Source organism: Berghia stephanieae, chromosome 3 (assembly GCF_034508935.2).
Source record: "Berghia stephanieae isolate SIO BIC M18660-M18661 chromosome 3, UCSD_Bste_1.3, whole genome shotgun sequence".
NCBI classification, from domain to species: Eukaryota; Metazoa; Mollusca; class Gastropoda; order Nudibranchia; family Aeolidiidae; genus Berghia; species Berghia stephanieae.
The window spans coordinates 24,048,247-24,070,746 of record NC_088362.1 but is presented as its reverse complement, the minus strand read 5'-3'; the positions used below and the strand labels follow the sequence as shown (position 1 = coordinate 24,070,746).

General features: G+C 38.7%; 2 protein-coding genes and 2 long non-coding RNA genes across 8 annotated transcripts in view; 3 read left to right on the top strand and 1 right to left on the bottom strand.

Annotated features, from left to right (window-relative positions):
- LOC144969503 (temptin-like) overlaps positions 1-1,255 on the top strand; it is an 8,087-nt gene extending 6,832 nt beyond the window's left edge. For all 4 annotated transcript variants that reach the window (XM_078908633.1, XM_078908634.1, XM_078908631.1 and 1 more), the window contains one exon: positions 46-1,255. In XM_078908633.1, coding sequence (XP_078764759.1) covers positions 46-104 — 59 coding nt within the window. In that variant the 3' untranslated portion in view covers positions 105-1,255. The remainder of the gene's footprint in view (positions 1-45) is intronic.
- Positions 1,256-2,383: 1,128 nt separating this feature from the next.
- Positions 2,384-5,314, top strand: LOC144967397 (uncharacterized). The gene is made up of 2 exons (XR_013644382.1): positions 2,384-3,012; positions 4,170-5,314. It is a non-coding gene; the product is annotated as an uncharacterized LOC144967397 (long non-coding RNA).
- A 227-nt stretch (positions 5,315-5,541) lies between these two features.
- Positions 5,542-7,099, bottom strand: LOC144969502 (uncharacterized). The gene is made up of 2 exons (XR_013644761.1): positions 6,861-7,099; positions 5,542-5,905 (listed from the first exon to the last, which is right to left on the bottom strand). It is a non-coding gene; the product is annotated as an uncharacterized LOC144969502 (long non-coding RNA).
- A 1,697-nt stretch (positions 7,100-8,796) lies between these two features.
- Positions 8,797-22,500, top strand: part of LOC144967395 (uncharacterized) — a 37,542-nt gene continuing 23,838 nt past the window's right edge. The window contains exons 1-2 of one of the 2 annotated variants that reach the window (XM_078904541.1): positions 9,159-9,176; positions 14,493-14,761. The gene's annotated coding sequence lies outside the window, so the exon portion shown is untranslated. Of the gene's footprint in view, positions 9,177-14,492; positions 14,762-22,500 lie in introns of both variants that reach the window. The other variant, XM_078904540.1, reaches the window with a different exon arrangement.

Sequence of the window (22,500 nt, the reverse complement as noted above, 5' to 3'; positions counted from 1 at the left end):
CACTAAATTATTCTAACTCTGTGTCCATTCCTTGTTTCCAACCAGGTATCTGTGAACCCATAGGATCCACACGATGTGCATGGCAACACTTCATGTGTCACTGATCTCAACAGTCGTTTTACAAACACACACACACACACACACACACACACACGCACACACACCCAGACATATATACACACACACACACACACACAGACATTGTAGTATAAATGGTTTAGTGATGATGATGATGATGGTTTCCCTGATTAGTCCCTAGGTTGTATAATGCAATACGCAAGTTGTCACTAAATTATTCTAACTCTGTGTCCATTCCTTGTTTCCAACCAGGTATCTGTGAACCCATAGGATCCACACGATGTGCATGGCAACACTTCATGTGTCACTGATCTCAACAGTCGTTTTACAAACACACACACACACACACACACGCACACACACCCAGACATATATACACACACACACACACAGACATTGTAGTATAAATGGTTTATGTATATATTTATCATTTTGATTGAGAAATCTTGCTGTTTCATAAGGTTCATTTTCTAACAATCGACACAAGAAACAGTGGCGTAGCTTTGAATTTTTGTAGGGTGGGGCTGACTTGGATATGATCGGGACGTCTGCTAAAATATAATATCTATTGATTAAATGGAGTCCAGATTGGATCACAACTGGCCATTATAATCTCATGGCATGGTACTAATCCAGACAAATTCGTCATAAAAGAAGACTAAGATCACGGAGGAAAACTTAGTTGTGAGTTGTAATCAATAGCTCAACAAATAAAATCATTTGTTTCCTTGAGCACTTCTAACAACAACTCACTTTTCACTTTCGTTTGGCGATCGTTGTCTTTTTTTTTTTTTTGTGCGACGCAATTATTTGGTCACTATCAGGCCTTTAGTTCACGATAGCTACGCTACAGGTGATGTCTGCTAAATTATTGATGAATACAGCTGCAAGCCACACTTTAGACTACGCCTCTGACAAAAATATATCGATATCAATTTATCAATTATTCCCTTTAAAAAGGTTTTAAAAAGGGGAAAAAATGAAATTTTTACATATCGATATTCGTAATTGCTTTATTTTTAAGTCTTTTTGTGTCAAACGTAACGGAAGAAAATAACACATTTGGTGACATCCTCAAATGTATTTTGGTTCCGATGAAAAGTTTGGTTAAGAAAGCTTACATTTTGATAAAATCTTGAATTTTCAATTAAAAAATTAAATAAATATATAAACCCATCCTGTTTGGCTTTACAGTGAAAAAAACTCGTATTTAAAATTTTGGACAACCCCCCCCCCCCCCCAAAAAAAAACAAAAAAAACCCCAAGCAAAACAACTCGTCTTTTAAATATCGATTGATTTAAATGATCCTCATCATGTCATAAACTCTCAAACTTGTGACTTCCTTGAAGTCTTCCATGAAGTCCCGGGTTTGAACTCGTCTGGCAAAATTAAACTCATTATTATCAATCGATAATTAACGGACAAGTTTTCTGGTCAAGATTTTAAATGCGTGTTGTTTGGTTTGTTCCCTCCTCCCCCCCCAGAAAACTCCAGTTTCGAAAGTGGATTTTCCAATCAGATCATGATTTTATGGTTGATGTTCTTCCTTGCATTAAAAAGCAAAAAACACCAAAATCGGTTAACATGTGCAAATGTTGTCCTGAATGCAGCGTGGCTTAGCGGTACGGTCTGACCGGTAGGCCCCTATGTTACTGTCCCAATCAGAACATGCCCGAAAAAGTACCGTTCGATCACCCGCCTCTGCGCTGTATGGCCTTGAGCAAGTCACCTCGCCCCATCTCAATTTGCGGCGCCGCACTGCGGCTGACGCCTGGGTTATTCCAGTCTTCCCTTGGAAGAGACCCTAGAGACAAATTCCCCTATGGGATGAATAAATGGAATTGTATTTTATTTTATTTTTTAAAAATTTATGATGTGATTTCTGCATCCTTATTACAGAACGTGTGGCGTTGGGTCTTGTACAATGACCCTCGCATTTAGACCGGTAGGCCTATGTGTTCTAGTGGTATGACACTCGCTTTCGGATCGGAAGGTCCTGGGTTCGAGCCTCGCTCGGCGCATAGTTGAGTCCTTGGATAGGTCTCTTTATTCACATTCTCTCACCGTACTCAGGTGTATAATGAGTACCTGGCCGTTAACAGCGTTGTCTTTGTACGAAAAATTGTAATATCGCCTAACAGGCGTTGTGTCCCGTCCTACATGTTAAATGTTGTTGTTGACCAGTGACCCCTTGTAAAGCGCTTTGAGCACATTTAGTGGATATTGCGTTATATAAAAGCTCATTTAAAAATTAATTTTATACCAGTTACAGTCCCAATCGGAGCGTCGCAAATTTGAGTCTCATCGCACTCAGGTGTAAAATGAGGCAGCAGCTCAGGGGTATGGTCGTTATTTCGTATCTAAAAAAAAAGTACCGAGGCTGACTACCCGACGCTCTGCGTGGCCTTAAACAAAGCCACCGCGCCCTAACACACTTTTCCATTGCTGCACTGCTGCTGACCCCTGGGTTATTCTATCTTTCCCCTTGGAATAGATCCAAAAGTCAAATTTCTCCTTGGGGGTAAGCAAATGAAATTTTTACTTTAAAATTATTCGTAATTACATTGAAATCCACATTAAGTCAACACTGTTATACCCACTTTCTGCTAAAAGACAACGCCTCTTGTTGGTCCCGAATTTTTTGTTCTAATTCAGACAGCCAGTTGTTCCAATAGGCTTCCTAAGTCGTGACGTAATCCTGCGCAGCAACGCATGGCAACAAACCGGCTGGCTCTAAACAGTCGAGAAAAATGGCTGACACGAACCCTATTTCCATCACCGCCCTTATGAAATACTTCTCCAATGAGCATAAAAGTATCTCGCGAGGTGAAAATCATCATCAGTCAGGTCATGTTTTGACTTTCACTTACTCAGATGGCTTGATGTTCGGCAAAGTTCAAGCCAGCATGAAGAATAAAGAGTATTCTGTGAAGGTAAGTCATTTCGTCTTCTCATTCTCACTCTCAAAATCCCACATCTCCGTACAACTACTGTTGGACAATAATCAGTTTACTTTGAGTTTAGGCAGATTTAGTATATCCAATGGAAAGATTTAACTGTTTACTTTCGATTTTAGTTAGGGAGAGAGAGAGGGAGTCATTGAATTATTGTGTTTTTATCTTATGGACCACGGACTTTGAGTCTTTGAGGTCTTAGTCTTGCTTCGCTAATTTTCGTTGCTATTGACTATAGTCAACTACATACTATTTAGTATCGTGTTGTAACCTTTATTATAATACTCATATGAGCATCACAATCACCAATCACGCTAGACATTTTATCATACTTCATGTGGGGCAGCGTGGATCAGCGGTACGGTTTTTGCTTCGTACCCGAAAGGTACCGAGTTCGTTCACCCGCCGCTGCGCTGTGTGGCCTTGAGCAAGTCACCTCGCCCTAGCTCAATTTGCGGCCCTGCACCGCGGTTATTCCAGTCTTCCCTGGGAATAGACCCTAGAGATAAATTTCCTCTATGGGATGAATAAAGGATTTATTTAGACCAGTGTTAGTCTCGGTAAACTAAACTTCCTATTGGGTTAAGGTGTAATGTAAATGTTGCTGCTTGAAACTCGAAGAAATCAATAACATTGTGAAATTGAATGTGAACTTCAATTTAATATACGAAAACAGATAAAATGGACGTTTGGGGTTTCCCCCTTATCAACAAAGCAAGATGAATGAAAGAATCACTTTATTTGTTTTGTTTTTTAATTGAGTTTTTATACAGCGTAATATCCACTAAATGTGCTCAAAGTGCTTTACAAGGGGTCCCTGGCCAACAGCAACATTTAACATGTAAGACGGGACATGATGCCTGTTGGGCGATATTACAATTTTTTCGGACAGAGACAACGCTGTTAACGGCCAGGTACTCATTTGACACCTGAGTACGGTGAGAGATTGTGAGTAAAGAGCCTTCTCCAAGGACTCAACTATGCGCCGAGCGAGGCCCAAACCCAGGACCTTCTGATCTGAAAGCGAGTGTCATACCACAAGACCACAACAGACGTTTTATTAGTTTGTTTGTTTTTTGCCTATTGAGCATGGTCGCAGCTCTAAATTTGAATCTTTTATTCTTTTACTTCCACAGATCTATCTTGATGATGCCTTGGGTTGATTCAGTCCAAAACTAATTTGTGTGGTTTTATTTAACAATGTTAATGACATTGAACATACATTGATACAACAATGCCATAATTTGTCATGTTTATCATGTAAAATCATGTATGGACCTACAAAACCATTATTTTGAATGGTGATTTGATGATGATGAACAAAATATGTGTGTTGTACAATATAAATGGCAAAGCTAACAAAATGCAGTCTCCTTAATAAGAGGAGACTGGGGATTGACAAGTGCTGCAACAAATTGAAAAATAATATCAGATGTTTCTCTTAACATGGTTGGAATATATGAGAGGATGTTAACATTTTTCAGTCTTTCATTCGCCCTCTCAACATGAATTCTACATGAAGCAATTTCTTTTGTTAATAAAATCTCATTTTCAGTAAATTTATTATGTAAAAAGGGAGGGATATTTACAGTTACTCCTTGAGGTAAAATATCTTGAATCAGGATGGGGTTTTACCTTTATTACCTTTATCTGCTAAAATTAAATCTCCAGGGCTTAAAATTAAAAGTTTTAGTAATCCACAATTTTGTACAATGACCTTATCCGAGACAGACCCTGGATCATGTTTAGAAATAAAATTTATCACACCATTTGGCCTCAGACCAACAAGAGCTTTAACAGAATTCATGGACCTATAAGAAGAATAAGTTAACCGTTGTTTATCTATTTCTTTAGGAATAGCAATTTGGTCATATGTACAATCAATGATCATTCTGCAATTTGGAAATCTTAAAAATGATGATGGAGCTGATAGTTTATTTTTATGTCTAGAAGGGCATGTAACCTTCATAACATTTTCAAAGAGAAGCTTATGGCTTATGTAAAACATGAATAAAAGTTTGTATAATATTTGTTATAGTACTTTCACTAACGCTAAGCAATTGTGAAATATGAAGGTTAGCGTAGTTCTGTCTAAGTTTCATAAGTGTAATAATGAAAATTTGGTCTTTTAATGCAACTGTCTCTTCCTGAACTTCCCATCCGCTATAATAAATAATGTTACCTCTAAAGCACTCAACATATTGAACAATAATATTAAATATTTTAAAACAATGTACACCTGTCTCCATTCGAAGAACTTTTTCTGTAAGGCTTGAAACAGTGTAAGTGCGTTGAATCTAACAGTTGGGTGTTTTAAAGCTAGCTATTTCCTTATTTTTGTCTGTAATTTCTTGTTCTTGAATTAAATTTGTTGTTCTATTTAAAATATCCTCACTTGTTCTACAATCTGTTTTTTTAAAAAGATGGAATCCTGTGATGATGGTGACGAGAGTTGAGATGATGATGAGGGAGAAGATACTGATGATGATGATGATGAGGAAAATAATGATGATGAGGAATCTGTTTTTTTTAAAGGTGGGACTTTGTGATGATGATGAAGAGAGTTGAGCAGATGATGATGATGATGATGATGATGATGATGATGATGATGATGATGATGATGATGATGATGGTGGTGGTGGTGGTGGTGGTGGTGGTAGTGGTGGTGGTGGTGGTGGACTTCTTGATGTTGGTGCCAATTGAGATGGGATGGGAATTCCTTGTGTCACTTTTCTTTTCTTTCTTTCTGGCTCTGGTGGAAACAATTTATTTTTATTTCTGTCAAACCATTCAGGGAGGTTGGCTTTGTCACCATCTCTGAAGTGACAAGAACACACTCTTGATGATGATGTTGGATCTTTTGTCCTTTCTCCTGAAATGAAAAGATTTTAAAAAAAAACAATAATTCTGTTGGGCATATTGGGTATATTATTTAATTTGATAAGTACTTTGTTTTAGACTATCTTGTTTGACACCAGCTCAATGCATGATAAATCAAAGGTGTGCAAGAGACTAGGTTACTGGTGGGTCTCTCGCCTGTCTTTTATGAAATCGCACATTCAGCAAAATGTCGCACTTCCTCATTACTTCTTTTGATGATTTTGACTAGGTATATATAAAATATGAATTCTTAAATTTACACAGTTAAAGTTGATCTTGGGGTTGAGTGTGGCAAGACTGGCGTTTTCTTTTTATTTCAGTCAGTACTGTACTGGACAGTGCGGTGATGGAAACTTTGGAGTGTCAACAATCGGGCACAGGTAAAGGAGAGAGGTCCCTGCCGCCATCTTGCTTTGTTCACACAGAGTTGCCACCTCGGCTGTCGGGGAGGGGAGGCATGGCAGAGAATCAGAGAAACTTTCCAAAAAAAAAGAGGAAAGTATGTGTGTTTGTGTGTGTGTGTGTGTGTGTGTGTGAGAGAGAGAGAGAGAGAGAGAGAGAGAGAGATATCTGCGTGAGGGGAGGGGAGGGGGGGGGGGAGGTTGCGTTATTTTATTTATTTATTTTCATTTTGCCATAAAGTTATCGAGTTTAAAGTAAGATTTTAACAAATATTTTATTCTCTTTCTTCTTGTTCTCCTTTTAAAAAAATTATCACTTATCAGTAGAACTTAACTCTCATTCAGTTTATCAGCCTTAACATCAAAACGATTGAGATATCATTTTTGCTTCAACTTCAATAAAAACCTAGTTTGGAATGTATTTTTATTTATAATTTCGTGCAATTGTACACTTTAATCATAAAATATAGGTCTACGTAAGCTAGAACTTGACCTAGATCTGGACTACGAACTCTATCAAATGTTCGACGAGGCGTGCGTGCTTACCTGACTAAAGTGATCCACTTTTTCTTCAATTTTTTGTCTGCCTGTCCATTTGGAAATCTGTAAAACTTGCAGGAGTGACTCTCTGACTGGTGTAGACAATCTGGTACAAAACACTGGACCATATTTAAGATAAAAATTGTTTTTTGAGCGATTTTCCAATTATTCCTTGCCCGGACCAAGCACGGATTTTTTTTTGTTTAGAGCCAGCCGATTCGTTGCTAGGCGGACGTGACGTCAGACTGTGGAATCCTATTCAGACAATCAGTTGTTCTTATTCAGACAGCCAGTTGTTCCAATTCAGACAATCAGTTGTTCCAATTCAGACAGCCAGTTGTTCCAATTCAGACACCCGATTGTTCCAATTCAGACAGCCAGTTGTTCTAATTCAGACAGCCAGTTGTTCCAATTCAGACAATCAGTTGTTCTAATTCAGACAGCCAGTTGTTCCAATTCAGACAATCAGTTGTTCCAATTCAGACAGCCAGTTGTTCCAATTCAGACACCCGATTGTTCCAATTCAGACAGCCAGTTGTTCCAATTCAGACAGCCAGTTGTTCCAATTCAGACACCCGATTGTTCCAATTCAGACAGCCAGTTGTTCCAATTCAGACAGCCAGTTGTTCCAATTCAGACAGCCAGTTGTTTCAATTCAGACACCCGATTGTTCCAATTCAGACAGCCAGTTGTTCCAATTCAGACAGCCAGTTGTTTCAATTCAGACACCCGATTGTTCCAATTCAGACAGCCAGTTGTTCCAATTCAGACAGCCAGTTGTTCCAATTCAGACAGCCAGTTGTTTCAATTCAGACACCCGGTTGTTCCAATTCAGACACACAGTTGTTCCAATTTAGACACCAAATGAGACATCCAGTTGTTCCAATTCAGACACAGGGTTGTTGCAATTCAATCTCAGGGTTGTTTCAATTCAGCCAGAACTTTAAAAAAATGAATTGCTGTTTTGTCGTTGTTGTTTATTTGCTTTCAATTTTAATTCTTAAAGTTTTTACCAATTAGTTTGAAGATTCTTCGGAATGCAATATTGGTTTTCTGTGCAAACAACCAATTTAAACTATTATTATAGTGAAGTCTCTTGTCGTCATACACCACCCCATACCGGGTAATGTTAATGTTGCTGCTCGAAGCTCGAAGAAATAAAAAACAATTTGAAATTGAATATAAGCTTCAATTCAATATACGAGAATAGATAAAATGGACGTTTAGGGTTTCTCCTTTATCAACAAAACATGATGAATGAAACACTACACACTACAGTCGAATGAGATATTGTGGTTATGGCGTTGTTAAGATAAAAAAAAACAAAACCATAGATGGGCATCTACCAAGGACTCAACTATACGCTGAGCGAGACTCGAACCCAAGACCTTCCGATCCGAAAGCGAGTGTCATACCACCAGATCACAAAGCCGCACAATACATAAAACAAGGCCAGACCACCAAAAGAAAACAAATTGTGAGCTGTATTCAATTGTTTTAACCAATGCGATCGTTTATTTCCTTGAGCACTACTAACGACAACTCCCTCGCCGATGCATTAACCCTAAAAATGACGTCAAAATATAAGTACTTGTGTGACGCTATAGAAGGAACGAACTTGACGTCACTCAGCTCTTTGTTATTGTTTACATACCACCATTTAGATGATTAGTTCTCACTAACCCATATCAATCAGACGAAAACGTTTTAGTTTACACATTAATTTTGTGTGTTGTACGTTATATCCGACTGGCGGATGTTGTGAGTATTTCAGCTAAACGCATAGCATCACTTGTTTACGTCTTGTGTGTAGTGTGTTTGTGTACGGGACACGAGGACAGACAATCGTGTTTATCAGTTGATTTTCACGCCGCTCTAAAACAGTCAGTTTCACCCGAGAACGGTTACGCCCCCTGTTCAAGAAACGCCCCCTTGATAATACAACTACACTGCGTGCTCTGAAAGAAAAAAAAAACATTTTTTACAATTGTGATCAGAAAACTCATCCTTCAAATATCCCTCGATTGAAATAACCCTTATCTTATCGAAAACTCTCAAACCAGAGATTCAAGACAAGTCTTAAAGGAAGTCTCAGGTTTGAGAGTTTTTGACAAGATGGGTGTCATTTACATTGAAGGTTGAGTTTTCTGGTCAAAATCGTAAAAGTCTATTGCTTTTTCCCAGAGCACTTTTGTATAGGTAGAATGCTCTTACCTTCTTATAATTGTCATATTATCATTATTGTCTATATCGGATCAGTATCGGGGCTGTATCCTTATTAAGGGCATATCAAGGATTTTATACAGGTCAGTTGTGCTTTTAGTAGGAGTGTTTATTTATTTATTTATTTACTTAATTATTAATTTATTAATTAATTCATTAAGTATCTATTTAGTTTTTTATCAACCCATTATCTGTTTATTTATTTAATAATTCATTAAGTATCTATTCAATTATTTATCTATTTATTCAAACGTATATATTTATTTATCTATTTATCTATTAAAAAGTGTTTATTTATTTCTTTTCTTTTATTAATTATCTATTTATTTATTTATTTATTTGGTTCAAATGCTATGGGTTTTAACATGCATTATGTTTTGTCCTACATGTTAAGTGTTGATGTTTGCTGGGGCGTAGCCTCCGTTAACTTTTCGCCTGGCACTGGAACTCACTAGGACTTATGTTTTAACGTCATTTTTAGGTTTGTGCAGCGTTAGTAGCGCTCGTTGGTAGAGCCGTCGTCATCGTTAACTTATAGCATGACATTAAGACCGTAGCCATCGTAAACTTATAACCTGACACTGACCAAAAAATGACGTCAAAAGACAAGTCTTTGGCCACAAAAGAAAACAAATCATGAGGCGTTCAGTAACTCAACCAATGGGATCTTTGTGCTCTACTAACGTCAACTCACTAGACAGCGCAAAAACTTTTAAAAATGACGTCAAACTATAAGTCCTAGTGGGTTTTTTGTGTCAGTTAAGATGACTCTGCTAAGACTCACTAAGACCTATATTTTGACGTCATTTTTGGGTTTGAGGACCGCCAAGAGAGTTTTCTTTAGTAATTGTGATCAATGAAACAAGTAGTCCCATTGATTGAACTGTTGAATACAATTCACGATTTGTTTTCTTTTGTGGCCAAAGACGTGTCTTTTGACATCAATTTTTGGTTAGAGCCAGTAATTTCTGACCCGAATGCAGTCGAGATATCTTCTAAGTCCTTCCTCCCCACCGCGAATAATTACTCGGGTTACTGGGTCTATTAGATCTTCTGATAAATACTTGTGATAACCTAACGTCCTATCCAACGGTAGCCAGTAATTTCTATCCCGAGTGCAATTGAGATTTTTCACGGATTCCCTCCTCCTCCTCCCCACAGTGAATAATTAATTGGGTTACTGGATCTAATCTGTTAGATCGTGTGGAAAGTACTTGTGAAAGCTTAGCATCCTTTCCAAAAGGTAGCCCAGACATTTCTTTTGCCCGTTAATCGCTACAGAGATCGGGATAAACTCCGTCTCCATGTGCCTTATGGGTCTGGAAAACTATGATTAAATCAACAATGATTTATGGGAGCTCCGTGCCACCAATGTTGTCGGTGGAATGTGTAACCCGTTTTTATGTTTTATTATCCGTGTGTCATGTGCCAAACCAAACATTTCATTACGTACCCCCCCCCCCCACCCTCCCCCAAAATAACCCCCGAGCACCTGAGCTTTTATATACGACAATATCCACAAAACGTGCTCAAAGCGCTTTACAAAAGGTCCCTAGCCAACAACAAAAACGTATCATGTAAAACAGGACATGACGCCTGTTTGGTGATATTACTTTTGTTTTCCAACAGAGACAACGCTGTTAACAGCCAGGTCATTATTTTACATCTAGGTACGGTGAGAGAATGTGAGTAAAGAGCTTTTTTTCGAAGGACTCAACTATGCGCCAAGCGAGGCTCGAACCCAGGGCTTTCCGACCCGAAAGCGAGTGTCATACCACAAGACCAAATAGCCTCAATATTCCCCATGTCTTCTTCGTCTTCATCATATAGCAGCCCCCCCCCCCCCCCTTCTCCCATTCATGGAGGATCACTCTACATTTGACATTCACGTGAGAACAAGAAAAAAATCCACACAAAAAAAATTAATAAATAATAATAAAAAAAAAAAATTAATAAAAATAAACCAGAATAGATGACAACTTTCATTTTAACTGATACTAATCAGTCAAAAAGAAAGAAATGATCTTCTTAAACTTTTAGAGGCATCCTGATACTGCAGTGTCGGGTGACAGGCTGTTACCGAGTCTTAGTCTTATTGCAGAGGGAAAGGATGAATGTTTTCTGTGTCTCTGTTATATTATAACCTTTGTAGAAGGAACGAAGTTAACGTCACCCAGCTCTTCGTTATTGTTTTTAGACAGCTATTTTGATGACCGGTTCTCACCTATAGATAGAACGAAAATGACGGGCTCTGCGGTTAAATAAAATCCTCACAAATCCGCCTACCTACCAACACACAAAACTATGTGTAACCTTGAACGTTTATAGTTAGAACGAAGATGACGTCACGCAGGTCTTTGTTATTGTTTTTTTTTTTTTGCCATCCAAATTTATGAGAAATTCTCACTAAACTGTATTAACCAGACTATAAACGTTTAATGTTACACATAGTTTTGTGTGTTGGGCTGTTATATTTCCGGATGGCAAGGTTGTTAGCCAAATGCACACTATCTATAGATTTTATGCGCTTGGCTAAGAAGCTCACACCATTGCTATCCGGAAGTATATCGGACCAACACACAAAAAAAGTGTAATCTTGAACGTATATAGTCTGGTTAATGAAGTTTACTCGTAAACGTGGAGGGGAAAAACAATAACAAAGACATGAGTGACGTCATCTTCGTTCTATCTATAAACGTTCAAGGTTACACATAGTTTTGTATGTTGGTACGTAGGCGGATTTTTGAGGATTTTATTTAATCGCATAGCCAGTTTGGACAATAAAGCAAATGTTCTTCATATAAAATCTCCACGATGTCCGGCTATGAGGTCTTTGGGTTTAAAATAAATAAATAAATGAGCTTTTATATAACGCCATATTCACTAAACGTGCTCAAAGCGCTTTACATGGGGGCTAACAGCAACATTTAACATGTAGGACGATCTTTTAGGCAATATTCTTTTTTGGGGGGACAGAGACAACGCTGATAACGGCCAGGTACTCATTTTACACCTGAGTACGGTGAGAGAATGTGAGTAAAGAGCCTTTTCGAATCACCCAACTATGCGCCGAGCGAGGCTCGAATCCAGGACCTTCCGATCCGAAAGCGAGTGCCATACCACAAGACCACATAGCCGCATATGGTTTGACACTCGCCTTCGGATCGGAAGGCCCTAGGTTCCAGTACCGCTCTGAGCAAAGTGGGGTCATTGGGAAAGGCTCTTTACTCACATTCTCTCACGGTACTCAGGTGTAAAATGAGTATTGCAAAGTGGAAAATTCGGTAGCAGTCATTGGTGTAAGATAAAGATCTGAAAAAGTGTGTATGAAACAGAGTCAGTCAGACAAAGCAAGAAAGAAAAATACAACAGAAAAAAGCCATCCCGAAAAAAATTGGCCAGCCTCGTCTGAGGATCGAACCTCAAACGCTTCAACAGTCGTAACGTCACTTCCCTCGTAATGCGCATGGTAACTTAGTAACTGGCTCTAAACTGTCGGAACAATGGCGGACGCCCTTATGAAATACTTATCAGACGAGCATAAAAGCGTATCCAGAGGGAAAAAAACCATTATAAATCTGATGATGTTTTGACTTTTACACATTCTGATCACAAGACATATATGAAAATTTCTAGCCAGCATGAAGAATTAAAAGTACTGATTTTCTTTGTTTAGAACCACGATGGCCGCCGTTGCTGGGCGACGTGACATCAGACTATTTAATCCAATTACCAGTCAGACATGCTACCATTACACCACTTAAGTAATGCATAATGCCGTTTAGAGCCCGTCGGTGACAAATTGGATTCAATAGTTTGATGTGACGTCCGGCCAGCAACGAGTAGCTTGGTTCTAAACAAAGAAAATCGGTACTTCATGCTGGCTAGAACTTTTTCACATGTGATGTGATCAGAAAATATAAAAGTCAAAGCATGATAAGATTTATAATGTTTTTCTCCTCTAGATACACTTTTATACTCATCGGACAAGTATTTCATAAGGGCGTCCGCCATTGTTCCAATAGTTTAGATCCAGTTACACGTCATTACGAGGGAAGTGACGTCACGACTGTTGAAGCGTAGCCATTGTTAACAGTGTCAGGCTATAACTTTACGATGGCTACGGTTGAAGCCCATTCACGAAGGTTACAAACATTGACAGATCACGTCTGATTCAACGAAGGAAGTGCCTCACGTCGTTACTTGGTTACACGCATGCGCATCGATTAGCGAGTGTGGAATTTCAATAATCGATGGCGGCCTCTCCACTCTCTACATGCGACTGGGTCTATTTAACTTTATCGCTGGTACAATAGATTCATATACTAGAAGGAGACAAAAATGACGGCTCTCAGCGCTTTGTTATCGGTTTCAAACAGCCATTTTAGTGATTAGTTCTCACTAAATTCTATCAGTTAGACTTCAAACGTTTAAGGTTACACATAGTTACGGTGTAAGTAAGTTATATCCGTCTGGATGTTATGAGTATTTTACCTAAACGCATAGCATCAACACTCAGCTCTTTGTTATTGTTTCCCGGCTGCCTGTTGAGTGTTAGTTGTGACTTAATGTTTTCAATCAGATAATTAACCAGTAGATTGTTGACCAATCAAATCACGAGATTTGTGACACGCCCTCAAACCCGCTCGGACAAACATTACTGCTTGTTTACAAACAATATAATATTTGAATTTGACCTTATTCTGCCCTTAGTTATTGTTATTCGACTGCCAGTTGGTGATTAGTTCTCACTAAATTCTATCAGGATATAAACGTTAAATTTCGTGTCTCTGTACGTCATATCCGGCTGGCGAAACGTTGCGAGTTTTGTTATTTTGGGCCTTGGGCACAGCATCAATATAATTTACTGAGAGCCTACCACTAACAGGATGTCTAAAAAGAATAAAAAAGATCTGAGTCGTGTCAACTTCTTCCCTTCTATAGATAGAATGAAGTTGACGTCCCTCGGGTCTTTGTTATTGTTTTTTGCCATCCACGTTTATGAGTAATTCACACTTAACAGTATTATCCAGACTATAAAAGTTCACGGTTACGCAGAGCTTTGTGTCTTGGTCCTTTATACTTCCGGATAGCAATGTTGTGAGGTTCTTAACCAATCGCAAACTATCAATAGCCTGATAGATAGAATCTTATGAGAACTAATCACCCAACTGGCGGTCTAAAAACAATGAAAAAAAAAGAGCTGAGCGGCGTCAACTTCATTCATTTATTCATTCTATTGATGTTATGTATTTAGGTAAAATGCTCACAACATCCGCCAGCCGGATATGACGGATCGACACAGTGTAACCGTACACATTGTATAGTCTGATCGAATTTAGTGAGAACTAGTTATTAGAATGGCTGTCAAAAATGACAAAGGGCTGAGTGAAGTCAGGTTCGTTCCGTCTATAGGGAAGAAACATTGTGACGTCACGCCCTCTACTCTTTTGGTTCCTAATTCCTTGGGAGTGTGTATGTAACCAGTTCTTCGGAGTATAAATAATGAATAGATTTCACGAAGGTGATATATGACTATTTCAGTATCAGGTTGTATTGGCAGATACTTAGGATTACGGAACGTAAAAGATCGAGGATGGATGATCTCTATTGACAACCAGCACATACTCGTATTTAGAAAATAAGATGCAGTCACTATGAAATCAGAAAATCAATTACACTAGGTATGTATCCAGTCCTCTGGAAGAGTGCTTTTACACTTCCAATGAGATAGGAACCAGTTTTTTTTTAACATCACATCTTAGTTCCCTATTGCATTTGTTGTGTTTGTTGTAATTAACATGTAGATTATTGACAAGTCAAAACATGGAATTTGCGACACACCATATCTGGTTGTTTATAAACAATAATGTGAATCAAATTGCCCCCCCCCCCTCTCTCTCTCTCTCTCTCTCTCTCTCTCTCTCTCTCTCTCTCTCTCTCTCTCTGATCGTTGTTATTGTTTACATTCCTCCAAATAAGTGACTAGTTATCACACGAATTTCTCGCATCTTATAAACGTGTAAGTTTACAAAGTTTTCTTTGTTGGTTTTGAGGTAGTACAGTGGATGTTCACTTAGATACATACCATAGGTAGTAAAACCTGTGTAATTCGATATGTTTACCAATCACTGCCATTGTTTACATTATGACGACTGTCCGAGAGGCGTGGTTATGTTCCCTTCCACTAGGTGTCTTCTTAAATCAGTGATTTCCGTGTGTAAAATATGATATGTGTATCTATTCACCTATCCGCATACTTGTCCAAAACTCCATCTATCTATCTATCTATCCATCTATCTATCTATCTATTTATCTATCTATCTATCTATCTATCTATCTATCTATCTATCTATCTATCTATCTATCTATCTATCTATCTATCTATCTATCCATCCATCCATATATTTATCCATCTATCAATAACTATCGACCTATATATCTATCAAACGGCATCTACCCATTTCTTTCTATCTATCTATCTATCTATCTATCTATCTATCTATCTATCTATCTATCTATCTATCTATATCTATATATGTATATATGTATATATGTATATATGTATATATATATATATATATATATATATATATATATATATATATATATATATTGAATCGTGTTAGATACAAGTATGGTACAAATAGTGCTCGACATGTAACAATGGAGCGAATTATTATTGTAATATTTACCACGATGTTGGATATATCTATATAGAGCAGTAAAATTAGGTGCCCCAAACGTAAACAATAACAAGTTGCTAGTGATTTTCGTTAGGGACCGGAAAAATTTACGCACAATATAGGTCTCCCAATTTTGTAGTTTGAGTTGTAGGCAATACACTTTCAGTATTGAAAATATGTTTACATAAAATCTAACAGTTGCAGAAATAATAATATAAGACTAAATTATTCTGAAAATCAGGCTCCGAATAATTCTCGTTTTGTTCACACCAGCGCAATAATTTGCTCTGGTCTAAAAATAGATAGACTGTAACTTTTGATAAATTTTACCTTTTGTTCCATAAAATATCCATATCTAGACATTATTTGATGCATGATCGAGTATTTATGAATATGTGTTTCTTTTGCCACCTAACAGCCAAATTTTAAAGGTTATTTTTTTCTATAATTTACATTGGAACTTGAGCTGTCAAGACAGGAACATGTGGTTTGCCATGTGCTTCTAGACCTTTGTTTACGTTTGGGTCACCTAATTATACTGCTCTATATCCATCCATACATTCATCTTTCTTTCTTGCTTACGTCATTCATTCACGCTACTCATCGTTTGGTCGATTTATTTTCTTCGTCTTAAAGGTGACATTATCTATGGGACTAGGTATACTTCTATAGTTATTTAATTTTACCTTCACGATAGGTAGGCAGTATCGCCAACAGATAAACCATCTTACCTATAAACCCTTAGGTTATATTGATTGCCTTTTAATATATCTGAAACAGGCAGTACCAAGGACTAGATTGGAACGTCCTTCATCAATATTTACAATCAATGACACAAAATCTATAATTAGAAGCTGACGCGTGAGATTTTTGTACATAAGTCTGATGATGCGATGTGGCGTTTTTCTGGTCTTGTGGTATGACACTCCATAATGGGCTGGTACATCCCGGGCTTAGGTGCCACTCAGAGCGGCACAATGTTGAGTTCTTGGAAAAGGCTTATCTGGAAGCGTGGCTCAACGGTACAGTCTTAGCTTTGTACCCGAAAGGTACCAAGTTCGAATACCCGCTACTTTGTGTGGCCTTGAGCAAGTCACCTCACCTAGCTCAATTTGCAGGCTACACTACGGCTAAGGCCTGGGTTATTCCAATCTTCCCTTGGAATAGACCTTAACTAAAAATTTACGCTTTGGGATGAACTTAGGGAATTAAAAAAAAAAAATTATTATTCTTTAACCGTACTTGGGTGTAAAATGGGTTAAAGATTTTGGGGGGAAAAAAGAAGATAGAAAACGAAGTTAAAGAACTGACAAAATGTGTATGAATAAGTACCAGACAAAGTAAGAGAGAAATATATAAGAAAAAACCCATCTCCTGAACAAGTGTGTATGAAAATTGCCAGATAAAGCAAGAGCGAAATATATAAAAGAGAAACCGTCCCCTGAACAAGTGTATATGAAAGGTACCAGACAAAGCAAGAAAGAATAATACAAGAAAAAAATACCATCCCAAAAAATCTGTCGACCTCGGCCGATGGCTCTGTGGCGGGTTGAGTGTTATTTTTGTGGGATCGTGTCCAACGATAGCTCAATGGTCTGGATTCGAACTAGTATGCGCGCTATGGCTCTCGTTACCAGCTGCACCACTCACCTATATCACAAACGGCTCAGGTTTAATCTAGGGGAGATCAAGAATTGCCTTAGGGTCCCTTATAACTTAATTGTATTAATAAAAAGTGAGTCAAGACAATAGTAACGCCCAATGCAATAATAACAATTCTATACATAAAGTTTAATTAGATTGTTACAGGAAAAGATAGAAAGAATAAGTATTTATTTAATATCAGGAAGAATAGCTCTAATTGAGTGGATCTAATTTATTATTTATTTATCTATTGTTTTATTAATCGATTCATTTATGATTGATTGATTAAGTTAGTAGTTTTTAATCACTTGTGTCCGTGGAAAATACATTTGAAAATGGTATAAGCCCGTTTGGCTTATCTTTATCCCGTCGGCTTGCTTGACTGAGGCAAATGTATCAGCTAGTTCCAGGGTTGGCGCCTGCTTTGCAGAGTTTTCTGGACATCACAACAGAGTGTTGTAGTTAGGCTGACATCAGGGGTTTACCGCTGTTCAAGGACTGGGATGCAGGGATTCGGCACAACTGGGTGCTCCAACGACACGGGAAAGGACCAGGAAAATGGCCAGGACCAGGACCTTCAATTTAAGAGTTGAAACAACAAGGTCTTAGAACCAATCGAGTTTGTCTTTCGCAACCGAATCGTTCTTGAGCGACACATCATAATAGCCTTTATTTGCCGACAAAGGCAAGGAGAAGCAGCAACTTCATGATAATGGGAATTAGTATATATTTTAAACATCAACTGACAGTCGAGCTATCTTACATGATGAGAATTTAACAGGGTTGTGTCCCTGGTATTTCTTTATTTATTTTTATTAATTATAATTGGGGTTATGATGTGTGGCCGGCGATTGGCGGTAGGGTAAAGACATTCAAGCAATATACATATTGAATATAAATGAAAAAAAATTAGCATAGATCATAAGCAAATGTTAACTATAGTATAAGATACATATAGATATAGTTTTGTACAGGTATTCCAACTTACGAACATCCATGGAATAGCACAATTAAAATATATACACGAACTATAATAGTAATGCTAGATTAAATTGAATTCACAGTAATATCTCGTTCAACTTTGAATGTTAACCAATAATTCATTTTACCTCCAGCCGAGATAGACAAACTTTTACAAGTTTGAAATTGGAGAGATAGCTCTTTTCTTGTGGGCTTCTTAGCGTGTGTGTGATCAGATTCAGATATGAATTTGGTCTTGTGAAACGAAAATAGCCAATCAGAAGAATTTCCTGTTTTAGATAGCCAATGATATCCAGATGCGTTGGTAAGAAAGAATAACGGATAATTACCGGAGAGACTAGACCTTAATTGTAATTTGAGCTACTCTTGAACGAGACAAGACCTCAGGGCCTAGGGACGTTGGAGACTTGTTTGGGAAAGGTAATTAGCAGGTGGCATGAATACAATGGGCAGACAATTTGAACAGGTAAATAAGCCTTAAGCTGAAAGTGCGTGTTCCGTTATACAATGGAAATGTTTACCACCTAACGACCAAAATTTCCGTTAGAAAGATTTGGAGCTTTATTGGAGAAAGACTGTCCGTGTTTGAGTATTTTTAATGGAGGTGTTGATCAAATATATGTCTCGTCCACTAGGTTTGAAGTGGTTTTGAACCGAGACGCTGACGAATGATAAAGAAACACGCAGTGAAAGAAAATCTCTCGTCACATTCTCCCCCTCTTGAAAAATCTCCTTGTGAGATTAAAATTAAGTCTCGTTTAAAATCATCTGAGAATGATGGACAATAAGATAGTACTGCAGGTACAGTTATGTTGTTGTGACGTCATCGGATACCGGATGGCGACTTAAGAAGTCGGCTCCATGGTTATCAGTGCCTTTGATGAATTCCACATGGAACGAAAATTGCTGTAATACTAGCGACCAACGCATGAGTTTAGCGTTTAATTGTTGAGCTGTGGCCAGAAATAGAAGTGGCTGATTGTCGCATTGAACAGTGAAGTGACGTCCATAAAGGTATATTTGGTATTTTTGTATGGCCCATACCAGGGCAAGACATTCCTGCTCCACTGTTGAGTATCTTTGTTCCGCAGGCGATAATTTTCTACTTGCGTAAGCAACAGGGTGTAGGACTGTAGGGTCATCGAGGTCAGGTTGAAGTAACGATGCGCCTATTCCAATTTTACTTGCGTCTGTCCTCAGAATGAAAGGTTTGTTGGGGTCAGGTAAGCGCAGAACGGGTCGTGACGTCAGGATCCTTTTTATAGCGCAGAAAGCGTTCTCGCAGTGTGAAGCGTTCCTGGTTTGTCCAACATTTTTAAATTCAGGAGTTATTGTTCCTCCCTGATTTCGTTGCTTGGCAACATTATGATTCCTTATCTTGGCATCATTTTGATTTCTTTTCTTGGTATCATGTTGATTCCATATCTTTGATACATTTGGATTCCGTTTCTTGGCCTCATTTTGATCCAGATTGTGTGAAACATTTTTGCTGCGTTTCCTGGTATCGTTCTGACTCCAATTTCGTGAAACCTTGTGAGTCCATTTCCATGTATCATCTTTATTCCATCGCTTGAGATCATTTTTATTCCGTCTCTTTGTGCGTGAATAATGTCTCGTGATGTTTGCGCCCGTGCTTTGAACGGGAGCGTTTACAGTCCTAATCGAACCTAAGGTTACTGGAGCTGTGTTTGTTTGATCTGGTTTCCATTGGCTTTCTTGACATGACTTTATATGGCTCTTGATGTCATCCGAAATACCAGGCCAGAAATAGTGGGCTGAGATGCGCTCCGTTGTGGCAGCGATTCCCACATGTCCTTTGAAAGGTATGTTGTGTCCCATGTCTAGAATCTGTCGGCGATGTGTAGAGGGGACGACGAGCTGATGGCGTTTTTTGCCAGAAACTCTGTATAACAACTCATGTTGTATTATGAATTCTCCTTTTTATTTTTGTCACTAGCTTCCGTCACTTTGGCGAAGTAGCGTGAGAGAGTCGTGTCCTCGGTCTGTGCCTTCCTCGTTTCCTTTGGTCCAGGATTTTGTGATAACGGCGGCATATTCCGTTGATCCTGTGCTCTTGTCCTTATGTGACAGGCGTGAAATGGGTGTTTGGGCGTTCCGAGAAATACGTATTTGCATCCAAGGATGAGAGGGTGAGTAGGTGCGTCTAGTACTCCTGCAGGTATAGTTCCTACTACGTATGGAGAGTTTATTTCGATATTATCTATCGGAAGTTGCAGAGATGGGCTGTCTGTAGTGGCGCATTGAATCTCAATAATCTCGCCTGTGAATTGGTCCGGCCGAACCAAGTCGCGTGCTACGACCGCGTGAAAGTCTAATCCCGTGTCGTAGAGAACGGTCACATTCTGTCCATTTACTTTGACTGTGTCAATGACTGGAGGGTGATTCGAAGATTCTTTTGTTTTATGAAGTGGGTGGTTCCCAACTGTGCGACCTACATTTACACTGACAGGTTTTCCCTTTTGATGACCGTTACGTTTGTTGTCGCGACGGCATTCCTCTGTCAAATGTCCCTTCATATTACAGTTCTTGCAGTATACGTGTTGTTTGTGTTGTGTTGTGTTACTTCTTTCGTATTGGTTATTCTTCTTTTCATATGGTGGTGGAGATGCAGCTCTATCTTCATGTGAGATGGATGGGTTTTGAATCCGGTGTTGTCTCCTTTCTGTGAGGTGATTTTCTTGCGCGGTTGCAAACCGGTCAGCACAAGTTACTATATCGTCCAGTTTATGAGCGCCTTGCTCATCGACAAAACGACGGACATCCAGGGGCATTGCATCTCTCAGCTGTTCCACCATGATAAGCTGGTTTAATCCCTCATAGGTGTCTGGGTTGCCAGATAGTTTCAACCATTGTTGGAGGCTGAGTTGTAGATGATCTGCCAATTGGTGGTATGTTTCATGCCTGTCCTTCCTTAATGTTCGGAATCTTCTACGGTAGGATTCTGCGCTGACATCAAAATGTCTCAGTAGGGATGACTTTAGCTCCTGAAAGTTATTTTTGTTGTCCTGTGTCAGGCGAGAGTAAACATCATAGGCTTTGCCCTTGAGATGCTGAGACGCTTTGAGTGCCCATTTGTCCTCCGGAAGATCATATGAGATCGCTAACTCCTGGAATCGCGTTAACCATTGATCAATCCCTTCATTGTGTGGGTTGAAAGTTTCTACCGGGAACGACATTACTTTATCAATGCTTCCATTGCTCTGACTAGATGGAATGGGGCTATGGGTAGAGAGTCTGTTTTCTGCCATGTCTCTTGTTAAAGACATTTCAATTTCCTTTTGGCGTGTGCGCTCTCTTTCCGTCTGAGTACGTTCTCTCTCTGTCTCCAATTCCATTTCCAACTCTTTGTTCCTCTGCTCATTATTCCGACTTCCCTCTTCCTCTAATCTGGCAATCTCTTTTTCCGCGTTCTCTGTCACATAGGCGGATAACTGTTCACCAGAAAAGCCCAATTCTTTTCCTAACTGGATAAACTCGCGTCTAATTGTAACACCAGTAGCCATGGCTGATTAATTACAGATTAAACAACTGCAGAGGGTGAATGAGAATGATGCGATAGATGGAGTTGAACCGGAAAGAGTAGGGCAGAAAGCAAACAAATGGAACTTTGCCAGTAAGGGTTAAATATGAATGAAGAATTCTGAAGCACAGATAATGAATGATAGTGAAGTAAGTGACAACACACTGTTGAAAAGTGCTAGGTTTCGCTAAGCCAAATTTCAATATGACACACACAGTCACACAATACTTAGAAAGAGTAGTTATTGCCTGGGGCTAAATTTGGCGTTCTCGTGTCAATAGAGAGATAATACTATTTACGTTACACGTGTAAACAACAACTTGCAAGATGGCCTAACTTGAAGTTAGAGTGACTGTAATTTTTAATTAAGATTTGTTTAACTTAATTTTTGAAGGGGGGGGGGGGGGTGTTACTCTCGGAAGGGGGGGGGGGTTACTCTCGGAAGGGGGGGGGGTTACTCTCGGCTGGAGGTCCAAAATTTTATGGCAACAATGGCATAACAAAGTGGCAATGAAATAACAATTTATGTTTTGTAAACTGCTTTAAAATTACGTTGCCTAATTATGCATAA